This window comes from Lepidochelys olivacea (genome assembly GCF_965140295.1).
Source record: "Lepidochelys olivacea isolate rLepOli2 genome assembly, chromosome: 9".
In the NCBI taxonomy this organism is placed as follows: domain Eukaryota; kingdom Metazoa; phylum Chordata; order Testudines; family Cheloniidae; genus Lepidochelys; species Lepidochelys olivacea.
Genome location: NC_140419.1, coordinates 48,090,703 through 48,114,640, shown reverse-complemented (window position 1 = coordinate 48,114,640; position 23,938 = coordinate 48,090,703). Strand labels below are relative to the sequence as shown.

Here is a 23,938-nt window from a genome sequence, read left to right as displayed (position 1 = left end):
ACTTTACAAAACCATGCAGCATTTACTTACTCTCCTGAGGCTAGGTTCATGCTCCAGCAGGTGTTCATGGGTGGGGTGATATCTTTAGCATTAGTGATGGAGAGTTGCGTCCCAATGGAAGCCAAGAATCAGAATGAATCTGAACATCTTCAGGTCTTTTTTAGAAGAAGAAAAATTTTAGTGTAAAACTTTCAAAGGCTTGGGCTCTTAAGTCACAGTAAGTGCTTTTGAAAACTTTACCCTTGAATTTTAGAAATGGATTTAGAACTCTCCTTCCATTTGGCTATTGGGATATTCTGTATATATTGATCCAGAGGAAGGAATATTGTAAAAATAAACTATAGATTCTTTAAGGAAACTTAAAAAATTGGTGCTACCAAATAGCAATAAATATTATTTGCAGTTTTAGTTGGAATTGCACCACTTTGACATTAAAATAATCACTGTTGCATATGCAGAACATAGCAAAATGGGTGGTGATCAGATTATATTAATATACACTATTGCTTTTAACATCACATCAACTATGAAAGTTTACACAGGTTTATATCTCAGAAAATTAGAGGCTATGGAGTTTTTTACTTGTAAATCATTAATTTGAGTGTAGCCTATGTAACGTAACAAAAGTCACATCAGACAGCTGTTGTCTTTTTAAATGAGTTCACTGTTTCAGTCCCACTTCTTTGTGGGGTGGTGTCCACATCAGGAAAAGCATCATACCAATTATTCTTGTTTGTGATCTTAGAAGGGGTTCCAAGAAATGTACAGCTCTTTCACCCCTAAAGATAGTTCTTTTGACTTAAGGAGCAGACACAATCTGCAGACATGTTTGGAAGCGATAATCTAAAAATGTTTAAAATACTAAAATTATCTAATGATTGCAGGACATTTTATAATGCTTAAAATTGTTTATTTTGGTATTGTTTTAGACTAACAGGTAAAGTAGGGCTTCCAAGAAAGAAAATCCATGGGGTGTAGAAGAATAATTGTGAGACCAGGCCATCATCTTATGCTGTGGTGGATAGCATTTCCTGATGTGCTTGTAGGGAGAAATTTAATTATACCTCAACAGAATGTTGTTGCTATGCTGGTGCCATTGTTTGGTAAGCAGGGTTTCTTTTTAATAATAAAAAAAAAATAGTCCTGGGATTTTTTCCTCTACTGCTGTAGGGTATCTGTGAAGCCAATCCATTCCAATTGTTGGATTTATTTTATCCATCTCAAACTCTATTTTATGTCTGGTGGAGTGATATGATTGCACAGGTGTAGATTCTGTCCATTTTAATTTTGTTCCTCCTCTGCTTTGTTCTAGGCTGCGAGCTCTGTCCAGTGGCGGGAGCGTGACATCGCCTCCCCTTTCTCCTGCTTTGCCAAAGTACAAGCTAGCAGATTATCGCTATGGGAGAGAAGAAATGTTAGCACTTTTCCTAAAGGATAATAAGGTGTGTGTTGGGGGGAGGGGAGGATAGGAAGAAGGCTTGTCTGTAATCCCAAAATCTTGTGATCATGGAAAGAGGTCTCTCTGTATGATGTGTGCCCAAGTTGTTTTTTTTTAAATGCATATTCCTTAGTGGAGAACAAAAGTGCAGGTTCTTTATATATGTCCATGTGGTTCTCTCTCTAGGTGCACATATGCACCATACATATGAGATTGGAATCTTTTGGCCAGAAGTGTTCATAGGGGGCATGCCTGTAACATGTCCTAGTGTCCCTTCTTCCCACTTGAGGGGACAAAGGGTGGAGCAAACCCAGCTGCCCTTAGTTCTTACCACTCCTGACAGCAAGATGGAACTTAGTAGTGTATATCTACTATCCTGCAGCCCTGCTCTTCTAGTTAGGGTTTTAGAGTTTTTGTTAGTGTAGTTACTGTAGCTATGGGCCTTGGCCTGTTGGCAAGAAATTAAATCATGCACCTACTCTGGTCAGTGATCAATCCACTTTGACATTGGTGCTTTCAATGACACCTCCTTTGGTACTGATACCCTTGGTTCTGCCTCGCTTGGTACTGTCCTTCCCAGCTCCTAAAAATCTTGTCATTATGCCAGCATCCATTACTCAGTCAGTGGCAGTAACAGGCTTCTGTCAGTACCAGAACCAAAGATGTTCAGACTTACAAAATTGTTATCCCCCACGCTCCTCTGGAGTCCCTCTTTCTGATTTATAGACGTATATCCCAGTCTCCTCAGCCTCTATCAACACCTGAGGTTGGCTGCACTGTATGAGGAAGTGTGTTCCTATCTCTTCTTTGTCAGATCATAATAGGGAACCTTCTCCTAGATTTGTCCCTCAATCTGCAGTGTCTATGAATAGAAGTCCAAAAGGAAGTCTAGAGGGCACTCTTTTCATTGACACCAAAAAAGACATGGGTTGGACAGAATCCAAAGGCCTATGGCAGGGGTCACCAAACTTTGAGACGAGGGCCATATTAGATTTTTGAAGGGGCTTCGCGGGCCGAAGTGACTGTGGAAAAAATTAAATATATACAAAATCGTTTAAAAAAAGAAATATTATTTTGGGATTAGTGAGAAGTATGGTACTGATGTTTTACTGACAAAATTTCATTTAGCTGTGGTTCAAAGTTAGCGTTCCCTATCATCAAAATTGATTGTACATGTTCATCAAAGTCGATCTGTCATTGGATTTCACATATTTCATCATCAAAAATGTTTTTTCATACACAATAAGTAGTGCCAAACACTGACATTAATCCACGGACAAAGTTTTTTATGTGAGCATATTGATGACTTGGCAGGCATTTATAGAAGTCTACCAGATTGCCTTCCTTATATTTGTTCTTCAACAAGTCATTGGATTGCAGGTCAGTCACTTCCATTTGAAGTTCAGGTGGCAGTTTTTCGAGATCGCAATCAAATGGGTTTTGGAAGATCTGTATTTCTCCTGCATTCACATCAAGGTCAGAGAAATGCTCCTGGAACTGTAGTTTCAGATCAGAAATGATTTCTTGTGCAAGCCTAGCTGGGAATCGTGATTCAGTTTCTTGGTTGAACTTTTCACAACATGTAAAATGAGTTGAGCAGTCCATCAGTTGGGACTCGAAAAGAACTAGTTTTTGCCTGAAAGCTTTTACCTGGGTGTACAGGTCACAGATAAGCCCGTTTTCCCCTTGTAGTCTAAGACTGAAGTCATTCATATGCTTGGTCAAGTCTACGAAAAGAGCTAATTTCCAAAGCCATTCATTGTTTGAGAGTAAAGGTAGAGGTCGTTTTTTCTTTTGTTTGTTTTTTTTTTAAATTTAAGAACATTTCAGTTTCAGTTCTAAGCTCGAAAAATCGCGACAAAACCTTTCCACAGCTAAGCCATCGAACTGAAGTGTGTTAGGGCAAATCGTGATATTCTGATTCTATTTCCACCAGAAATGCTTGGAACTGACAATAGTTAAGTGTATGCGAGTGAATAAAATTCATGGTTGAAACTACGGGTTCCATAACACATGACACATCCAAATATTTCCTGCACTATGCTTGCTGATGAAGAATACAATGAAGAATCATAGGCTTGGGACATCCCACACTTTCACAAGCTTTGTAGATTTGTCCAACCAAACCTTTTTTTGAACCACACATGTTTCTACCTCCATCGGTTGTAACGCACTTCAGTTGTTTCCATTGCAGGTAGTATTGAGAAAGTGACTTTTCAACTTCTTCGAAAATCTCTTCACCTGTGGTTGTTCCATGCATGCTATGTTCAGAAGCTAGTTCTTCGGTAACTTCAAAGTTACTGCCAACCCCGCAAATAAACAACAGCAGCTGCGAAGTATCGGCAACATGGGTTGACTCGTCAAGTGTGAGGGAAAACCACTCAAACTTCTTAGCCTTTTCATTCAGCTGGAAAATTATATTACTGCCAGTGTCCTCGATTCTGCGAGCAACTGTTTTCGCTGAAAGACTAATTGTCTTAAATAAATATACTTTTTCTGGGCATATTTCTTCGGCTGCTTGAATCATACGTATTTTAACTAGCTCGCCATCAGTAAATGGTTTTGCTAATAGGAGTGCCACTCGGAAGCTGGCTCTTGTTGCAGCTTCGTTCTCAGTTTTCTTCTTAAATGTAAGCTGTTGTGATGATAGGCAACATTTCATGGATTCTAATTTATCTGAACGTAGCTTTCCTGTAAATTTAGAGTAGTTTGACAAGTGCTTGGTTTCATGTTCACGAATGTTGTATTCTTTTAGCACTGCGATGGTTTCGTTACATATTAAACACAATGCTTTACTACCTGATTCGGTAACAAAATAGTCCACACTCCATTGTTCTTTAAACACTCGACATTCAGAATCAACCTTTCTCTTCTGTCCTTTTCCCCGACATAATCGCCCCAATAGCAACGGACTTAAATACAACGAATATACGTTTGTCACTAGTCTGACATGCGCTAAGACAAAAACCGAGGGAAACAACAATGACTCATCAAGCATCCGGTTTCTTCTGCTGCTACTAACCTACCTATTGTGTGCTCATCGGCTCTGCGACCCTGGCAGGAATGCAGTGACGTCATGAAGTTTCACCACCGCTCTGGGGTTTCCGCTGCTGGCCCCTTGCCAGCCAGGGTCCCGCCACTGGCCCCACCCAGCGTCCGCTGCTGGCCTGGATGAAGAAACCCTGGCTGGCAGCGGGCTGAGACACCGGTTGGCAGGAGCCCGCAGCGGGAACCCCAGAGCTCAGCCCGCCGCTGTTCTGGGATTCCTGCCGCAGGCTCCTGCCAGCCGGGGTCCCGCCACCTGATGCAATGTTGGTTGCGGTGCCGGACAAATGGGTCCACGGGCCGTAGTTTGGAGACCCCTGGTCTATGGGAATCCTTAGGGCCTGTGGGTGACTCCACCTTAGTATCATATACCATACCTGGTGTCATGCAAACCTGGCCTTACTGGCCACTTTGGAACCCTAAAACTCTACTTTCTAGACATCAGTCATCGAAAGTTCCTTTGTCTCATCACGGGTCTCTTTCTACAAGGCCTTCTGGAGCACTATAAGCACCTCATGTTGTGAAGCATATGGCCAAAAATGAGGAGGGTCGGGAAGAATATCTACCTCCTGCAGTACCTGTAGTCATCCCATGGACCTTCGTGGATACAGATGTTAAGCCTAATTTACCATCTGCAATTGATAATTTTAAGGCTTTTCAAGACCTGTTAAAATACATAGCATTGGACATTGGGAGTGGCCCAAGGAAGTCAATAAATTATTCAACATGTTGCATCCCACAATATCAGGCAGGTTATCCACACCACATATGAAGTTATTTTCAAACCTGCCAAGGACCAGGAAATCACTGGCCTCCAGCCTTGCAACTTTACTCTTCAATCAACATTCAGGTTCTTATAGTAAATTTATTACTTTGACAGTGACTTATGTCTACCTCTGGTAGGATAAGATCTCCCATTTTGCAGATAAACTACCTCAGGACTCTATGGAGGAGCTGAGGTCCATTCTTACTGACTGCCAAGATGTTGCAGGCTGCTCTAGATGTGAGAGCTGTGTCTACTTCTATTACCATATTGAATCTTAATGGCTGAAATAAGCGGATGTACTGAAAGAGTTAGGGTCACCGTTGAGGATGTGCCATTTGAAGGTTCTGACTTAATTCTAACATGGATGAAGTGTGACATTCTTTGAAGAATTCCAGGACAATTCTTTGCTCCCTGGGCCTTTATCCTCCAGCTTGGAGAAGGAGAGAGGACAAACCTCAAAGATAGTGCTCATATTACCAGCAGAAATCTGCTGAGCTTCACAGAAAGAGACCCCTTCTTCCAGCAAAGAAGCAATTCAGCCCTCTTTTCAGCTACCACTCAGGTTGCATCTGGATTCAGACAGTAAGTTAGACAAGTTAGTCAAGAACCCTGGGCTGATCTGACTGGATGTATGCCCACACTGCCTCCCCACTCTCCTGTTTGGCAGCTGCTTTTTTTTATTTATTGGAGGTCTGAACTGGAATTGCTATGGACCATTGGGTTCTAGTAGTCGTCAACAAAGGATTTTGGTCCAGTTTGAGCCCTTGCCAGCCCCCATGCCCTTCAAATCTAGCACTCCTCAAGGACCCCTCTCAAGAGATGCAGTTCAGACAAGAGGTGGACTCCCTTCTATAGCTTGGAGTAGTGGAGGAGGTGCTTCTCAAGTGTGTGTGTGTGTGTGTGTGGGGTTATCCCAAAGAAGAAAGGAGGATAGCTTCTCATTCAGACCTCAGCAAGTTCATCCATTGTTGGATGAAAGAAAGTCACTCTAGGCATTCATAATACCTTCTGTAGATCTTTAAGTTTAGTTTGCAACTCTTGACTTCCTGTATGCATATTTCTGTGTCTGTCCATCCAGTAGGCAGTTAATACCTTGTTTCCTAGTGTGAAGCTCATGCTTACCTGCACGGAGTTCTGCCTGTAAGACTTTCCATGGCAACAGAAATGTTTAGCAAGTTCCCAGCAGCTCACCTATCCATACCTTGAAGAATGGCTGATTGAAGACAAATCTCTTCAGAAGATACCCAGCTCAATAAGAATAGTCCTCAAGCTCTTTACCTCAGTGAGACTCAATGCAAACCATGAGAAATCCACTTTCTTTCCCGACTCAGACGATTTGAGTTTAGGACCACTCCTATGAACTCTAAAACAGCAAGAGCCTGAAGAGATTCTGTGCCATTGTGGACATCATCTCAGAATTGAAGTGTCCTCCCCAGACTTCAGTGTGAGACTGCTTCAGCTTATTAGGTCACAGGGCAACTTGCGCTTTAATGACGCTGCATTCAAATTGTCACGTTTTTCCCCTGTAGGGATGGTTGAAGTCTGTTTTATCAGCCCAGCAGATACAACATAGACTTATAGGTTTTAGTCTCTCCAGAATTGCTATCCTTTCTAGTCTCATACAAGGATCCATAAGAAATCTGCTAGGGCATACTTTTTGCTTCACACCTCCTTACCTCGAATGGGGTAATGGATGCTTCCCAGAAAGGATGTGGAGCTCACATAGGTCATATACAGATGCAGGGTCTTTGGTCCCCAAAAGAATCTCATATTCATATAACATGCTGAAGCTGAAAGCTATACGTTTAGCATGTAGAGCTTTCATGATCTTCCTCCAGGGAGCCATGATTCAAACTCTGAAAGATGGTACTACAGCGATGCGCACTATGTCTCCAGAGAATGGAGAGTGAGATAAATACATTTATGGAAGTAGTGCATACAACATTAGATTACTTCCACAGCTGTATTTACCAGATTATCCCTACAGGAAGTAGTCCAAGAATGGGCTTTCAAGGATTCTGTCCTCCAGCAAATCTTCCTCTAATGGGGACCCTCTTTCTTAGACTTAATTGTCACCAGCTTAAAGAAAGTGTCAAATGTTTTGCTGCAGAGGAGGTTACCTCCCAGACATGTTTCCAATCCTGTAGGTGAGGGATGTTGAAATGGATCTTTAATGGCCCACAGCTGGGCAGATTATTACCGGTATCAGTGAAAATTTGGATTCAATTTGCTCAATGCACAGCAGTTTGAGAGAATTACACAAGCAATAAAAGGTTATATAATCTTCCTAATAAGCTTCAGTTCCCCAAGCATATACCCTCAGTAACTGTGACACTCTGTACCTCGGGGGGACACCCTACACCCCAATGTTTATCTTTATAAAATGATTGTGTGGTATCCAATGCAAAGTTGGTCATGTTGGGTGTCTTTGGAAGGCTCATAATGCACTGAGCATGGTTGTTATAGTGATGTTATAGTAATTGTTACAGTAATGTTATACTAAGGTTCTAGGTTATGATTTCATGTATATAGTTAGGAGGCTGAAAATGTATCCTCATGGCTTAAAGTAAGCCCATGCAAAAACTCTCCAAGAACAGAGAGGCAGTTCACACCTCTTCAGGGCATGGATGGGACAAACCCAGCCCAGCCTCACAGGAACAATGGACACTGGCTTAGGCAGCAACAAAAGAATCTGTTAGACCCTTGAGGGAGTCACCCCCTTCCTTTGGGCAGTTTGGGACTTCAATGAAGTAATGCTTACCTGACTCTGAAGGGGGTGGGGGGCAAAGCCAAGAGGAAAGAAAGGACATGATAAAAGGGAGAGACATTTTGCCATGCTCTCTCTCTCTCACCTACATCTACAGATGCCACCACAATCAAGCGTCTGAAATGCTGATCAAGGGGGGAAAGCCTGACTGAAAAGTAACTAGCCAGCCTGTGGTGAGAAGCATCTAAGTTTTTTAAGGACATTGAAAATGTTAAGATCATCTTAGAATGCGTTTTGCTTTTATTTCATTTGACCAAATCTGACTTGTTATGCTTTGACTATAATCACTTAAATCTACTTTTATAGTTAATAAATCTGTTTGTTCATTCTACCTGAAGCAGTGCATTTGGTTTGCAGTGTGTCAGAGACTCCCCTTGGGAGAACAAGCCTGGTACATATCAATTTCTTTGTTAAATTGACAAATTTATATAAGCTTGCAGCATCCAGTGAGCATAACTGGACACGGCAAGACTGAGGTTCCCCGGGTTGTGTCTTGGATTGGAGGTAGTGGCTAGTGTAAATCGTTGCAAGTAGCTGGGAGCAGCTTACAAGCCAGAGGCTGTGCGTGAACAGCCCAGAAGTGGGGGTTCTCACAGCAGAGCAGGTTAAGGCTGGCTCCCAGAGTCAAGGATTGGAGAGGCCTAGCATATCACCGGTCCAGATAACACCAGAGGGGAGCGTCACAGTAACTTTATTGGTCTTACACGGTATCCTGATTGGCAAACCAAGCAGATATAGCTACCAGTCCTAGATGGAGTCTTCTTTTCTTCTCAAGTACTTGGTCTGTTAAATGTCCCCCGAAGCAGTGTCTTGGTTACCCTGAGGTTCTCTGGTTCAAAAGTCCTACAAAAGTCTCTTGTAGCAAGGAGTTGATTACCCTGGGACCCTATCTTACAGTGTTACGGACCTCTTCAGATGTTAATAGAGGAACTAAGAACTATATGATATTCTGAACATTTATACCGTTGCTCTCAAAGGAGTCACATGTCCTCGAAATCTGCCCTGTGGGCATTCTATGTCTGGTTTTTCTAATTAATATTTTAGAAGGGACTGCAAGACAAAGACCGAAGATCAGTTGATGTTTGCCTTCTCATCAATCATTCATTCACTTGAGCTCTTAGTGTGGTGCCATCCTAAAGGGTAATTTTTACCTGGGTCATTCAGTACCAATCTCACTAATCACACATTTTCTGCGTTTTCTTTACTCGGTGAGCTGGCCATCAGCTGACATGACCAGAATTTCAAGTTGAAAACACACACACAGGTAGAGCCTCTGTTTAACCATTCAAATGCAATTTCAGCAGTCTCAGTAAATTTCCATACCAACTGTCCGATGCTAAGAGATCCCTGCTCCCAGAATCCTCTAGCAAATTCAGATGTACCAAGCCGTACCAAACTCATGTTCTCCGCATTCATTTATATGAATCACAGCAATTCATAATTCAGCAACATCCCAACAAGGGACCTGATACATACTCTTCCATGATCCCTTGAATTCCCAGCGTCTTCAGAAAAATGAGACCAGACAAGGCCTTACTAATGATAGCCTCAGTATTTGTAGTCCTGACCCGATACACCTCCGGATGCAGCCTCCAGTTGCTCTACCAGACTTGTCAGATGTTATTTCCCAAGATCAGGGCCAAATCCTGCCCCCAGTCCTTCATCTCTGCATCTGACCATATGCACAATTGCTAGCTGAGCGTTATGAACAGAGGGTGCTTTTCTGAAGTGCCAGGATGCTCTTATTCAAAGAAAAAAGGCTTCTACAAGGCTGACATAGATTAAAGTGGTAAAGACTACTATTCAAGCTCCTCAGCATTTGCTAGATGTCACTGTCTAGTAGTGTTTTGGGCTATTTATTACCTTGGAAGCAAACAGTTCTCTCCATTAGCTCAATTAGAATCCACTTAGCTGCAATTAGAGCATGTCACCCTTCTATTTAAGGTCACACTGTCTTTTCACATTCCATAGTTATGAAGTCAGTGAAAGGTATGGTCCATAGTTTTCCTTTACTTGGCAGCCCCTCTCTTTTCTAAAATCTTAAATATTGTCTTTCTGGCCCTGATGGATCCCTCCTTTGATCCTTTGCAGTCTTGTTCGCTACCACCTTTGACTAACAGGGTGAGCAAGATCCAAGTGTTGATGGCAAAGCCTCCTTATGCTTTATTGTATAAGGATAACATGACTCTCAGACCTCACCCAAAGTAGTCTCAGATTTACGTTTGGATCAGTTCATATCCTGGTATTTTTAGCTATACTGCATTTGACTCCTGGAGAGATTTAAGTCTCATACACTGGACATGTTGATCACACTATCATAACTCCCTCAGTAGGAAAAAACCCTTCTGCAAGTCACCCAGGCTTTTTGTATCCTTTGGGACTAGATGTAAGGAGACAGGCCATTTTGACTCAAACTGTCATCCCAGTTAGTATCTAATTGTATAAAGATCTGTATGAACTGTCTAAATTAATTCATCCTCTTGCATTATGGTGTGCATGAGTAGAGCCCAAGCAGCTTCATCTGCATGCTTGAGATTTTTACAGGGCAGCTACCTGAAGTTCACTACACACATTCACACGCTATATTACTCCCTAGTTGCCAGATTAGATGTCCAATTTGGTAGGGCCTGCAGTCTCTCTCTTCAAACAGGACTCCTAGCATCGACTTCCTTAGAGAGAACTGCTAGATAGTTATCAAAAGTGGGATCCACATGGCCAAATACTCGAAGAATGAATAATTGCTTTCTCAACAGTCACTGTGGTTCTTTGAGCTGTTTTGTCCATATGGATCCCATGACCTGTCCTCCTTCCCTGTTAAAATGGAGTGCTTCAATACTATGATTCTGTATTGACAAAGGACCTGAGGGGCAGTTGATCTTGCTTCACCTCTGATGTCCTTGGGTGAGGGGTATGAGGACATGCAGGGCACAGGTATCGCCCCAGTGGATGCTGCTGGCAAAAAAGAATCCGTTTGCATGTGCATGGGGTGCATGTACACCTAGAGTAGCATCCACACAGACAAAATATCTCTAAGAACCACACTTTACAGTAAAATAAATAATTGTTCTTTTGGCTGGCTGTATTCATGGATGTTGGCTTCCAGAACCCTGGAGAAAGACAGGTGGGTATTGAACAGAGAGAGGAGTTTTTTTGGTGGAGATTAGAAGGTGCCTAGTGCCATCTCTGGAATGTGTATACCGGGGTGTAATGCTTGATCTGTAGTGTAGCTCTTAACATGCTATCTTCCTTGCAGATACCTTCAGACCTTCTGGATAAGGAGTTTCAACCTATTTTACAGGAGGAGCCCCTCCCACCACTGGCACTTGTACCTTTTACAGAAGAAGAACAGGTTGGTATCTGCAGATGTTTAAGAGATGATTTTGTGAAAAATGAATCTGAATAACTAAGAACATTCTGTGGACTGGGGCTAGACTAATGGCTGATTACAAATAGGCTGTATTTATATCTGAAAATATAAGATTAAGGTTGGGAAGGGTTAAGACTGGGAGACTTGAGCAAAGAGCTCTATAAGAGAGCCCTGTGTTGACATAGAGTCCAGGTTCCTGGCATCAAAACCCAGTTGGCATCCTATATTGTTTAAGCAGGATCCCTTTGTTCATCATTCCGCTATTAATAGCGGGCATCCCCTAGCTGATCTGGTAATCCAAAATTATCAGAAGCTTCCAAGAAATGAGTCTGAGATTTATGTAGCTTTTTGTAGGACCCTGTCTCTGAGTTCACAGAATTTTCAGATCAGTAGAATAGCAGTTAAAAGAAAAATGTAGAAGTTTTAATGCTAATTTACCATTTTGGTGATTGCATGGCTGCTGATTCTTCAAGTGTCCTCTGCCTATTCATGCTCATGAGATGCAGCTCCGATGGTGGAACTTTTCAATAGCATTGCCTATGGAAAGACACTTGCTCTCCCTCCTGGCCCTCCCTTTACTGTTCCTGAACATTCTGAGGGTAAGGCTGTAAAAGAGGGCATGTTGCTCTGGCAATTTCTCTTCCAGCTGCCACGCTGACAAATCAGTAACTGCTCTAGGCCCTTGGCCTGGATCCTTGGCTTAGATCAATGCCTTCTGTACACTTTTAGCATTCATAATAGATTAGATCTTAGTGTAAATAGTAAAGTTTTAACATTTTAGTGATAGGTTTTCTTTTATTCTTTTTTTTGCCCCTAAGTAGTAGTTTAGTGATTAGAGTGTTGGTTCAGTGATTAGGATCCAGTGGTGGATCCAAAGATGAAGAGGCCTCTTGTCCCACTGTTTTTTCTGGCATTTGAACCTAATACAAGATGCTTAGCTTGCTTCCAGGAAGGAGAGACGCTCAAGAAGGCACTCTGTCTGCAGTTCTTTCCCCCTGAAGGCTTGGACAAACATCAGAATAGACCACAACCTCTGCTTCTGCAGGTGGTCTGACAGCTAAGTTTTTCAGATCCGACACATCTCTCAAATCCTTGGGAGCACAGACCAGCATCTGCCCCACGATGCTTCTGGTGAGAAACAGCAGAAATCTCTGCAAAAGGTGCTGTCTTCGGTTTCAAGCTTCAGGAAACCTGCAGGACTCAAGAAGAGAGCTAAAATTGTTGAATCCAAAATTAGAAAGCAGAGATGGGAAAGGCCTCTGAGGAGAGACTGCTGCTACTCCACCATCTCCCTTCTTCTTCCTCTCCCGCCCTCCCCCCCAACCCAATGGATCCAGTCACTTCAGTGTTAGGAAAGGATTTGGTGCTCAAGAAGAGCTCTGTCAGCAGAGCCCAAAAGCATTGGGGCGGGAGGATATGTTCTGAATCCATTGTCTATGGATTCTAGTCAGCCCGATCCTGAATTAAATCAGAAGAATACTGATCTTACAGCGAAGCAAATAGCTAATATTTCAGACACACTGGATCCAGCTCTCTGTTCCAAGTCTCCTTGACAATTGGCTATACTGATGGCAGCTCAGTTCCATCATATGAATCAACAAATTGAGTTTTTTTGGACCCGGAAGGAAGCGACAAAGATGCAAGAGACAAACTCCATCAGACCTCTGTACTGTTGATTCTCCTCTGGAGAAGAGCAGATGAATGGAGGAGCTTCATGAATCACCATCTCTCCGACCACCTAAAACTCCCACATGCTCTCCTAGTAAAATGCTATCACTCTCTTTTCTGTTCTGCCCCTGAGACCACTGATCTCCCCTCTACTATTGAGGTCTGAGCAGCCTCGCCAGTTTACCACATAGACTCTAAGGAAAAGTTTGCTGGTAAGCAAACATATGGAGAGGATTCATACCATTGCAGATTCTGTGAAATGTAACCAGGTGTGGACTTCTAACTGGATTGGCATGTACCCTGATGGGCTAAATGGCCTTATTGGCCGCCTCCTAGGCACTGCTTGGAGCCACAACATGGCTGTTATTCTAGGGCTCTTCCCTTTCCAAGAGTTCAGGCAGGTTTTCCATTGTTGAGTCTGAAGCTCGCAGATCAGTCCATGGGAACAAAGAGCAATCTCCTGCCATTGTACCAGACACGTTGCCACAAGAAGAGCCTATGGTACCTGAGGAATATTAGAAATTGATCTGAACCTGAAGGACCAGACCATTCCAGATTAAAATGTAGGGATTACTCCAGCCGCTTTCCCCTGTGAGGGTGCATTGTTGTTTCACATGACAGGATGGCAGCTACACTGAAGGTCCCCAACTAAGACTTCTTATTTTTTTTTTTCACATCCTTGGCTCTTCAAAAATAGAACTGCATTTCTGGTTTTAGATTGTCTATTGCAAAAGCAATATGTCAACTCCTATTTCTGCTCAGGCAATGTCAAAAAAGGCTGATAAATTATATCTGCTGATATGTGAGGATTTCTCTCTCTCTTCTCTCCCCCCCCCCCCACCACCACTCACCCAGCTCTCAACTCACTTTAAGGTAGAGGCTGTTGTCCACAGGTCTAAGGATGTCAGGTTCACTCCAAGCCTTCTGATAAAGGAAAAAGGATGGATGCTCTGGGCAGAAAAGTATTTTCTTATGCTATGTGTGACGTTGGAGTGGCAAATTAGCAAGCTGTTATGGCATGCTACCAGTACCATCTCTGGGAAAAGATGGCAATATTTGTGAAATTCTTCCCTGAAGGTCAGAGGAAATTGGCTAATGCCCACATCTCTGAAGGAAAGTTTGTTGCAAAATATGGTTTGAGGCCTTTGTTGCTGCTGAAGCTTCTGCTAGAGCACTTGATTTTGCCATCCTTCTGGCATTCATAGTTTAGATCAGTGTTTCTCAATGACTGGTCTGTGGACCGGCACCAATCCCTGAGATTTCCCTGACAGTTTAGGAAGGCAGCAAGCTGGCCCCTAGTATCAAAAAAGTTGAGACACACTGGTTTAGATCATTGGGATTCCTTCCAGAAACAAAGGCTAAAATGGAGGACCTTCCTTTCAGAGGACAGGGTTTATTGGATGATAGGACAGGTTAGGTCCTTGAGAGGATGAAGACCTCTACAGACATAAATTTGGGAATATACCAACATGAAGAAAAATCTGGTGTACTTGTGTTCAAGTATCAGAAGTAAGTCTGTCCTCATCTTCCATTTTATTTTTTTGTGGAGGCACAGCTGCTGAATGACAGCAGCAGCACCAAAGGAGAAGATCTTTTAAGCCATGTGCAAAAGGTAAAGAAACCACAGTGTCAACTTCGGACCAGATTTCAAGTTTGATATAAGGCCAGAGAACTGCAGATCGATTTTCAGACATTCCTTACCCACCCTATTTGGAGACTGCCTCTGTAACCTCTATGACTGCCAGAGTGCTAGAACCACCAACATGTGGATATTAACAATAGTACACAGCAGATACCCAATTCAGTTCTCTTGCTCCTTCCAACTCCTCCCATTCTATCCCTATTCAGGGACCCCTCTCTGGAGAGCTTATTAAGATCAGAGGTTCTCTCTTCTGGAAGCAGGAATCATAAAAGAGATAACAGGGGAATTTGGAGGGAAAATATTTTATTCAAAATACTTTCTAATTCCAAAGAAGGATGGAGGTCTCTGATCTATATTAGACCTGAGGGAGCTCAATTCCTTCATTAGGAAGCACCGTTTCCATTATGTTTAACCATGGCATGTATAATACCTTCCCTTTCAACACAAGACTAGTTTGTAGCTCTTGACCTAAAGGATATACATTTCCATATGTCAGTCAGACCAGCACACCAAAGTATCTTGGTTTCCTGGTAGGAGGGGCTGACTTCCAGTTAAGAGTTCTTCCATTTGGCCTGTCTACTGCACCCAGGGTTTTTAGAGTGCACTTTTATCTGTATATGATTTGGCTAATCAAAGCATTATCAGAAGAAAATGCATCCAGAGCTATATCTTAAGTATGTTCCCTGTTCAAGAAGTTACGCCTAGGGATAAACTGGGAGAAATCATTATTGAGTCTCTCACATAGGATCACCTTCATAGGCATGATATTGGACTCATTCTGCAGTGCTGCTTTGCCTGAAGAAATGTTTGCAAAGATTAAATGAGCCATGTCCTTGCTACACTAACTTCCCTGCCAAGTCTTCCTCTTTCTCAGACTAATTGACTTCATAGACTCAGCTGTGTCTTACACTTCACACCCAGCTTAAAAAGAGTCTCTCCAGTACTGGCTGACAAAGAATGTTCCTGTCTCTGCCATAGTGGACTCAGAGTCTCAGTGTTATGAAAGGAGTGGCTTTCAGCCCTCCAGCACCATCAGCAATAATAACCTGTCACATTCAATGTGGGCTGAGGAGCTCACTACACAGCATGTGCCACCATGGGAATTCCTATGAAAAGAGAATGCACATCAGTGTGCTAAAAATCAGAGCAATATTTTGAGCTCTAAGAGCTCTTCTTCCTCATGTCAGAAGGTGGTGCATGTTGACATGGACAGACCAATGGCTATGTACTATATAAACAAGCAGGAAGGCGCTCACTCAGCGCAACTATGAAGGGAAGCAGTAGGTCTGTGGCAATGAGGCATTCAACACAAGATCTACCCTGTAGTACTACATCTAGCAGGGAGAGACATGTCTTGCGAAACAGCTGAGCAGATGCAACAGAACTCCATGAGTGTGTGTTAGAGATGATGATATGCACGATCTTCAACTTGGGGTGTCAGGATGTAGATCTCTTTCCAGTTATGCAGAATGAGCCAAGGTTTGCTTGAGAGCAGGAAGTGACAACCAATCCTTTGGATGCATTCCTCATAAGATGAAATCAGGTTTTCCTGTATGCCTTCCTCTCACTTTTCCCAATCCATGGGGGGGAGGGGGTGGTTTAAAAAATGATTTTTTTTTTTAAAAAAGGCAAAAAACAAACACACAACAGAAGAGAACTAAAGTAATTTTGGTGCTTCTGGCATGGTTGAGATAAGTTGTTCCCAGACCACCTTTGGCTGTCAAAAGGAGTTTACCAGTCTCTCCCTCTTACTCCAAATCTGTTGAATTAAAAGAACAAAAGTTTATTGCCCAGACCTATATTCTCCATGTCTGAAGACCAGGGCTGTAGGGCTTTGATAGAGTTGGAGTAGTCTTGCTCTCTAGAGATACGTGTCCTAATTAACTGTAGGAAAGAATCAACTTGTAAGTGTCGTTAACCTCAAATGGAAGAGATTTGTTTGGGCAAACAATGATAATGTAACCCCAACCATGGCTCCAGTTTAGCATATATTAGAATAGCTGCAACAGATGAAACTTTCAGGTTTTTTGCCCATCAATGAAGGTTAATCTAGTAGCCATATCTATAAGCGAGAGGTTATGCCAGTAACAAGTCAGTATTCACACAGAAGTGAATTGAGATTTATGAAAGGATTAACGTTCCCCAGGAGTTAGATTCTTCTGTTGTGTGGAGACCTCAACAAATGCCTCACATAGATAATGAAGCCTCCATTTGGGCCAATGGCAGAATGCCCTTTATTTCACCTCTCAGTTAAACATCTGCTCGAAAAGTAAGTGAACTACAGACCCACTATTCACTGTTTTATATAAGGACAAAGTTTTGCTACATCCCTGTCCCAAGTTCCTGCCTAAAGTGGTAACTGAACATCACGTTAATCCATTAAACTGGCAGTGTTCCTTCCAAGATCTCTCTCTCTCTCTCATTCAGGAGAAAATGTTTCATGCGTTAGATACAAAAAGGGCTTTAGCTTATTTTAAATAGGACTCAATTCAGGAAATCACCGTATCTGTTGATTTCCTATGCTGACAGCAAAAAATTCAAAGCAATCACATCTTAAACACTATCAAAATAGGTTAGGCTCTGCATTCATGAGGCCTACATTTTAGCGTTAGTCCTTGTCCCTAAGGAAATTAGGTCACAATCTGTGAGAGCCAAGGCAGCTTCAATGGCATGCCTTAGACATATTACTCTTAGAGAGGTCTGTACAATGTGGAGCTCCCTGCATATGTTTACAAAACACTATTCTTTGGACTTAGCATCCAGAGCTGATGCACAGTTTTTGGCAGGGCAGTACCCTATTTAATTAGGATTCCATGTCCCACCTTCCTCAAAGGGCAGTATTGCTTGTCAAACTACCCTCATGAGTGGGAATATGCAGAGGACACTCAAAGAAGAAATGGAGGTTACTCACCTTAGCTGGAGGTCTTTGAGATATATTCACGCATCCTGCCCACCTTTCTCTCTTCCTCAGAGTCTTAATTACAACCAAAGTGGGACTTGGAGGAGGCACTTGAAGGATCTGAGGCGGCCAGAGTGCCACATCCCCTTTTATAGCCTCACCCTCAGAACATTCAGGAACAGTGAGGGGAGGGGCAGGAGGGGGCATGAAAACGCTCCAACGGGCACTGCTATCAAAAAGTTCCACAGTCAGAGCTGGACCTGAGGCACATCCCGTAAGTGTGACTATGCAAAGTCCATCTTGAAGAACTCTGGTTACAGGTGAGTGACCTCCATATTTAGTTCTATGTCATCTTAAAGGCACTGTACTCACTGTTCTCCTTAACAGTACCTCTGCCTTAGTTTCTGTGCCTGCTAAAACAATTGTTGTCCTGCTTTTTACATTTTGAGGACATTTTCTTCCAACTTTTCTAGATATGACAGTCAGTCTTAGAGGTTGTTGAATGGGGCCTTGGAGAGGATACTTTTCAAAGTCAGGCAAAATCATTCTTTTTCAATTATCCCTCTCCTGAGTGGCTCTTATATGGTGAGGTCAACTCTCATGTTAGAGATGGCTATCTAATTGGTGTCAAAGCCCTGCAGGATCCCCGGCTAAACGGAGTCAATTGTAATACAGACTTGCTGCCTGGGTCTTGATGGTTTTACTACTTTCCCAAGTACTCACTATTGAGTAGTAGCAGAGTTTCAAAGGGAAGCCATTATTACCTCAATTTCCATCTCTGGTGGTAAAAATGGTCCTTGTGCTCATGTCCTTGGAAGCCAAAGAAGATTGACTTCACAAATAAATCTCTTGGATCTCAGGTTTCCAAAATTTGGCTCTCAAGGTATTCATCATTCATCTCCATCCAGATAATACAAATTCTCAGATGTCACGGAGGGAATGTATTACTTAAACTGTCAAGAAGGCTCTTGGTCTCCCTCTTACAGTAGGAAGCTGTTTGCCTGTGAGAATGGTGTATTTGCAACAATGCAGTGCCCTTGGCTTTTCATCTCAAGGGAAGAAGAGTACCCTAGTTTTTGATCAGATCTACAGAGGAGATAATCATGAGTAATCCCCCAAGGATTCAGTGGCAGTCTTTGTCTTACCGTGAGACATGTGGACTTCCCCAAGCTGTAAGGTGGAGGTTCCCAATCTGTGGCCTATGAAGAGTTGGCTGGTCATGTGTTGCTGACTGTCCTCCTGTCTCTAGCTATTAACTTGATTAAAAGGTAAAAGTGTACTTGCTTACATGCAAAATGTTAGGAAGTTGCTTGATTGCTTGCGTACTTACCTACTGTAGTTCCTATAGATACACCTGTGAACAGTGGGAGGTAGGGGGAAAAGGAAAAGTGGGCTGCTCAACCATGAGTGACAGAGCCAGTGGTCCACAGGATAATCTCTATTAAGATGTGGCCCAAACTGTGAAAAAAAAAATTGAGAACCCGTGTTCTAAAGTTGTTGGTTCTTAAGGATAGTTGTAGCAAGCTTGATTTTGTACCAGCTCTCCATGTACATGTGGATGCCTGCCATCTTTTGAACCTTACAATCAGTTCCTTCTTGATGGTAGTCAGCAGTGGAGCTCTCTGCAAGACCTCTGGCTCTGTTTGCCCTCTGGCTTTTCAGTCCTCTCATCATGTCTGTCTTTGTGTTGTTTTTCTGTTCTTCCCTACCTTCTAGCCAGACTTAGTCTTTATAGTCTTATTTGTGGACACCAGAGCAATTTTGGCTTCTGGCACTGGAGCGCTGGTAAAGTTTGTTCCCAGAGATTTCAAAGGAACTTTGGTTCCTTGACCGAGATAATTCTATTGGATACTGTTTTGTGGCTGAGTGTCCTGACTCTGCCTCTTCATCTCTGTTTTGTACTTTGGAATTAATTTGCATGCAGAGACACTTGCTTTTCAGGATTTTATCCACTGCCTTGACCTCTTAGGAGGAAGGAAGAATGCTCAGGAGGAATGCACCGATAAGTTACCTGAACTAACAGCTATCGTTCAGTAGAATTGCCATGTTCTTGCCCCATATATTTGACTAGTTAAAGTTGTGGCAGACACTTCACATCAAGGCCCAAGTCTTAAAAGGCAATTGAGAAACACATTTATTTCTAGAGAATGTGGACTTGTTTCTCAGTCCTCACATAAGATCTTGAGGGTTAGCACTACCACAAATACGTTATTGCTCCCCAGGATCCTGAGCTTTGGTGCTGGGATTCCTTTAGACAAAGGGTTTTACCAGCCCATAATTGCAATCCTTCAAGTGGTGGGCTGCTAGCTTTTCATGAGCAAAGGGCAGATTGAGCTCTGATAAAAGGTCCATGTCCAGGTAAAGTTCCTTCTCAGACACACTGAGTTTAAAGCACAAACCTATTCTAACATCAGCTCTGGGGTGGCTTTTTGGTATGGTTTATGTGATAGCTGGAGTGGATGCTTTGGGGTGGATGTCAGTAGGTCTACTTTGCTGCAAGGTCTTACAAAGAGATCTGGAAAAATGTGGATCATTTCTAGTTGAAGGCCAACATGTGTTTTCTTGAGTCTGTTATGTTCCTGTGCTTCCTTCTACAAGAAAGTCAGTTTTCATCTCAATAGCTGGCTTCAAGGGAATCTGATAGACATCTGCACCAACAAAAGCAGCATCAGGAGTTGGTCCTAAGCTCCCTCTCATAAAGGATCAAAGTTTAACTTTTTTTTTTTTTTAAGGGTTTCAGAGTGGATAGCCAGCCCAGTCACTTTCTGTAGCTTGCCAGGACCTCCCTGTCAGAAGCAGACTGAGCTCTTTATCCCAGGACCCCTTGTTGCCTCTAGTAAGTGGGTCTGTCGTGCTTCATTAGAGTTAACAGTTCTGAATTCAAATCCCTCTTCTGAATCAGTCTCACTTTTTTTTTTTTGGCCCAATGAATATTTAAGTACTTTTACAAAATCAAACATCTTTGAAAGGAAAGATTGAGACATGAATAGCCTGTAGCCTAGTGATTAGGGCAGTCACCTGGCAGAAGGGAGACCTGAATGCAAGTCCCTGGTCCAGAATGGGGATTGAAACCTGTGTTTCCTGCATCCTAGGCAAGTGCTCTGACCACTGGTAAAGATTATAAAGGGGTGTGCACACTGCCTCCCCCCACCCCAACTATTTTCCCAACTTATGAGCTCATGTTTTACATGGAAATTATTTTTCTTGGTGATAGTGACTTTAGCTTATAGTGAGATCACTTCAGGCTGAAGTGATCCACCTTATGTTGCTTTTTACTAGGTGGTGGTATGAACTTGTCTGAGATTCCTCTTCAAGGAATATCATGTGTTCTGAGATAGGATGGTTTCCACCACAGACAACCTATAACAGCCATGTGGGTCTCACTCCTTAGACTTAGAGAGCATTCCTGTTCAGATTAGGTCTCTAGGAAGGAATCCTGCTTTCTCTCAACCCTGCAAAACCGGCTTTTCTAAAAAGGGAGTTCAAAGTCTCTTGCTCCATCCTATTGGCTATTGAGAGTAAAGTCTGATGTGTTTGTGAGGAATCTTTCCTCTTCCCTGTTGTTATACCAGTATACACACACCTCTCCATAAATATGAATGGGGAGTGGGGAGAAATAAAAATTATTTTTGCATTGGCATTTTTTGCTGCCTGTTGAAGTAATATTCATTCATTATTTTGTATTACATTAGCACTGAGAGACCCAAACAAAGATTGTGGCTCCATTGTGGTAGACCATCCACAAATGTAGAGGAGACCAGTTTGTGCTCCAAAGGGTTTCCAAATTTAATAGGTGAGACAAAGGCTGGAAGAAATGAAGCATTAGCCCCATTTTACCAATGGAGCTGTAAGGCACAGAGTTAGTAATGTGGTGCAGAAGGATAGGCTGTGTTTTGAGAGAGAGATTCCCTAACTGTGGTGGGGTGATAGACAGAACACATATTCCTATCTTGGGACCAGACCACCTTGGCAGCCAGTATGTAAACCGCAAGTGGTACTTTTCAGTGGTGCTGCAAGCACTGGTGGATCACAAGGGACGTTTCACTGACATCTACGTGGGATGGCTGGGAAAGGTACAAGATGCTCACATCTTCAGGAACTCTAGTCTGTTTGAACAGCTGCAGGAAGGGACTTATTTCCCAGACTAGAAAATAACCGTTGGGGATGTTGAAATGCCTATAGTTATCCTTGGGGACCCAGCCTATCCCTTAATGCCATGGCTCATGAAACTGTCCAGGGTGCCTGTGTACAGCAGTCAGGAGCTGTTCAACTATAGGCTGAGCAAGTGCAGAATGGTGGTAGAATGTGCATTTGGATGTTTAAAAGCATGCTGGCACAGTTTACTGGCTCGGTTAGACCTCAGTGAAACCAATATTCCCATTCTAATTGCTGCTTGCTGTGTGCTCCACAATATCTGTGAGTAAGGGGAGACGTTTCTGGCGGGGTGGGAGGTTGAGGCAAATAGCCTGGTCGCTGATTACATGCAGCCAGACACCAGGGCGATTAGAAGAGCACAGCAGGGCGCACTGCGCATCAGAGAGGCTTTGAAAACCAGTTTCATGACTAACCAGGCTACGGTGTGACAGTTCTGTTTGTTTCTCCTTGATGAAAACCCGCCCCCTTGGTTCACTGTACTTCCCTGTAAGCCAACTACCCTCCCCCCCTTCGATCACCGCTTGCAGAGACAATAAAGTAATTGTTTCAAAATCGTGCATTCTTTATTAATTCATCACACAAATAGGGGATAACTGCCAAGGTCGCCCGAGAGGGGTGGGAGAGGAGGGAAGTACCGGGTGGGGTGGTGGATGAGGGGAGGAGGGAAGGACAAGGCAACACTGCACTTCCAAACTTATTGAATGCCCACCTTCTGTTGCTTGGGCAGTTCTCTGGGGTGGAGTGGTTGGGTGCTCAGAGGGGCTCCCCCTCCCTCCGCAATCTTGGGTGTCTTGGTGAGGAGGCTATGAAACTTGGGGAGGAGGGCGGGCAGTTACACGGGCTGCAGTTGCGGTCTGTGCTCCTGCTGCCTTTCCTGCAGCTCCACCAGATGCCGGAGCATATCAGTTTGATCCCCCAGTAGCCTCAGCATTGCATCCTGCCTCCTCTCATGTTGCTCCCGCCACTTCTCATCTCGCTCATCCCTCCTGTCCTCGTGTTCATTTTCTGCTTTCCTGGAGTCTGCCATGGTTTGCCTCCACGCATTCTGCTGAGCTCTTTCAGTTTGGGAGGACTGCCTGAGCTCAGAGAACATTTAATCGTGAGTGCGTATTTTTTCTCCTCCTTATCTGCACTAGCCTGTGGGATGGAGATGACAAGGGAAGTGTTGAAACATTTACAGCTGCGGGAGGAAAAAAAAGGGAGAGTAGTAAAGAGAAAAGAGGAAAGACACATTTTAGAGAACAATGGGTGGACTCTTTCACAGTGAGCCAAGCTGCTAACTTACATAGCACATGTGCTTTCGGTACAAGGTTGCATTTTGCCTCTTGTATTGAGGGCCTGCCAGTTTGGTGTGAGAGATCACACACGCAGGGCCGGGCAACAGAATTCAGCTTGCAGGCAGCCATGGTAAGCCACAGTCTTTCGGCTTCTTCAACGTTTATAACATGTGGGAATGGTTTCAAACAGCAGCACCCTCCTTTCCCATACCAAGCACCTGTTGGGTTGGCCATTTAAAAGGAGGGGCTGTGGTTTTCGGGTTAACATGCAGCACAAACCCAACTAACCCACCCCCCCCAATTCTCTGGGATGATCACTCTCCTGAGGATACCACAGCGAGATAAAGAATGGACGTTGCTTGAATGCTAGCAAACATCAGGACCATACGCTGCCATGCTTCGTTATGCAATGTTTCCAGACTATGTGCTACTGGCCTGGCTTGGTGAAGTGTCGTACCATGGAGGACGGAATAAGGCTGCCCTCCCCAGAAACCTTTTGCAAAGGCTTTGGGAGTACCTCCAGAAGAGCTTCATAAAGATGTCCCTGGAGGATTTCCACTCCATCCCCAGACATGTTAACAGACTTTTCCAGTAGCTGTACTGACTGTGAATGCATCCCAAGACTTCAGGGCAAATTAATCATTAAACATGCTTGCTTTTAAATCGTGTTATATTTACAAAGGTACATTCACCAGAGATGCCTTCTCCAACTTCATGGTCTGGGAGCCTGCCTTGGGAGGGTTGGAAGGGTGTTGGCTCCAGGGTGATAAACAGTTCCTGGCTGTCGGGGAGAACAGTTTCTCCGCTTGTCTGCTGTGCGCTTTCATCCTCCTCCTCCTCCTCCTCCTCATCTTCCTTGTCCCCAGAATCCTCATCCCTGTTGCATGAGACTCCCCCCTTTGCAGGTGTCCACG

General features: G+C 43.4%; 1 protein-coding gene across 4 annotated transcripts in view; it reads left to right on the top strand.

The window, feature by feature from the left end:
- The window catches only part of GIGYF2 (GRB10 interacting GYF protein 2), a 148,684-nt gene that overhangs the window by 22,345 nt on the left and 102,401 nt on the right, over positions 1-23,938 (top strand). For 2 of the 4 annotated variants that reach the window (XM_084638197.1, XM_084638196.1), the window contains exons 3-4: positions 1,313-1,442; positions 11,270-11,365. In XM_084638197.1, coding sequence (XP_084494323.1) covers positions 1,313-1,442; positions 11,270-11,365 — 226 coding nt within the window. Of the gene's footprint in view, positions 1-1,312; positions 1,443-11,269; positions 11,366-17,698; positions 17,913-23,938 lie in introns of those variants that run through there. The other 2 variants (XM_084638198.1, XM_084638199.1) reach the window with 2 other exon arrangements.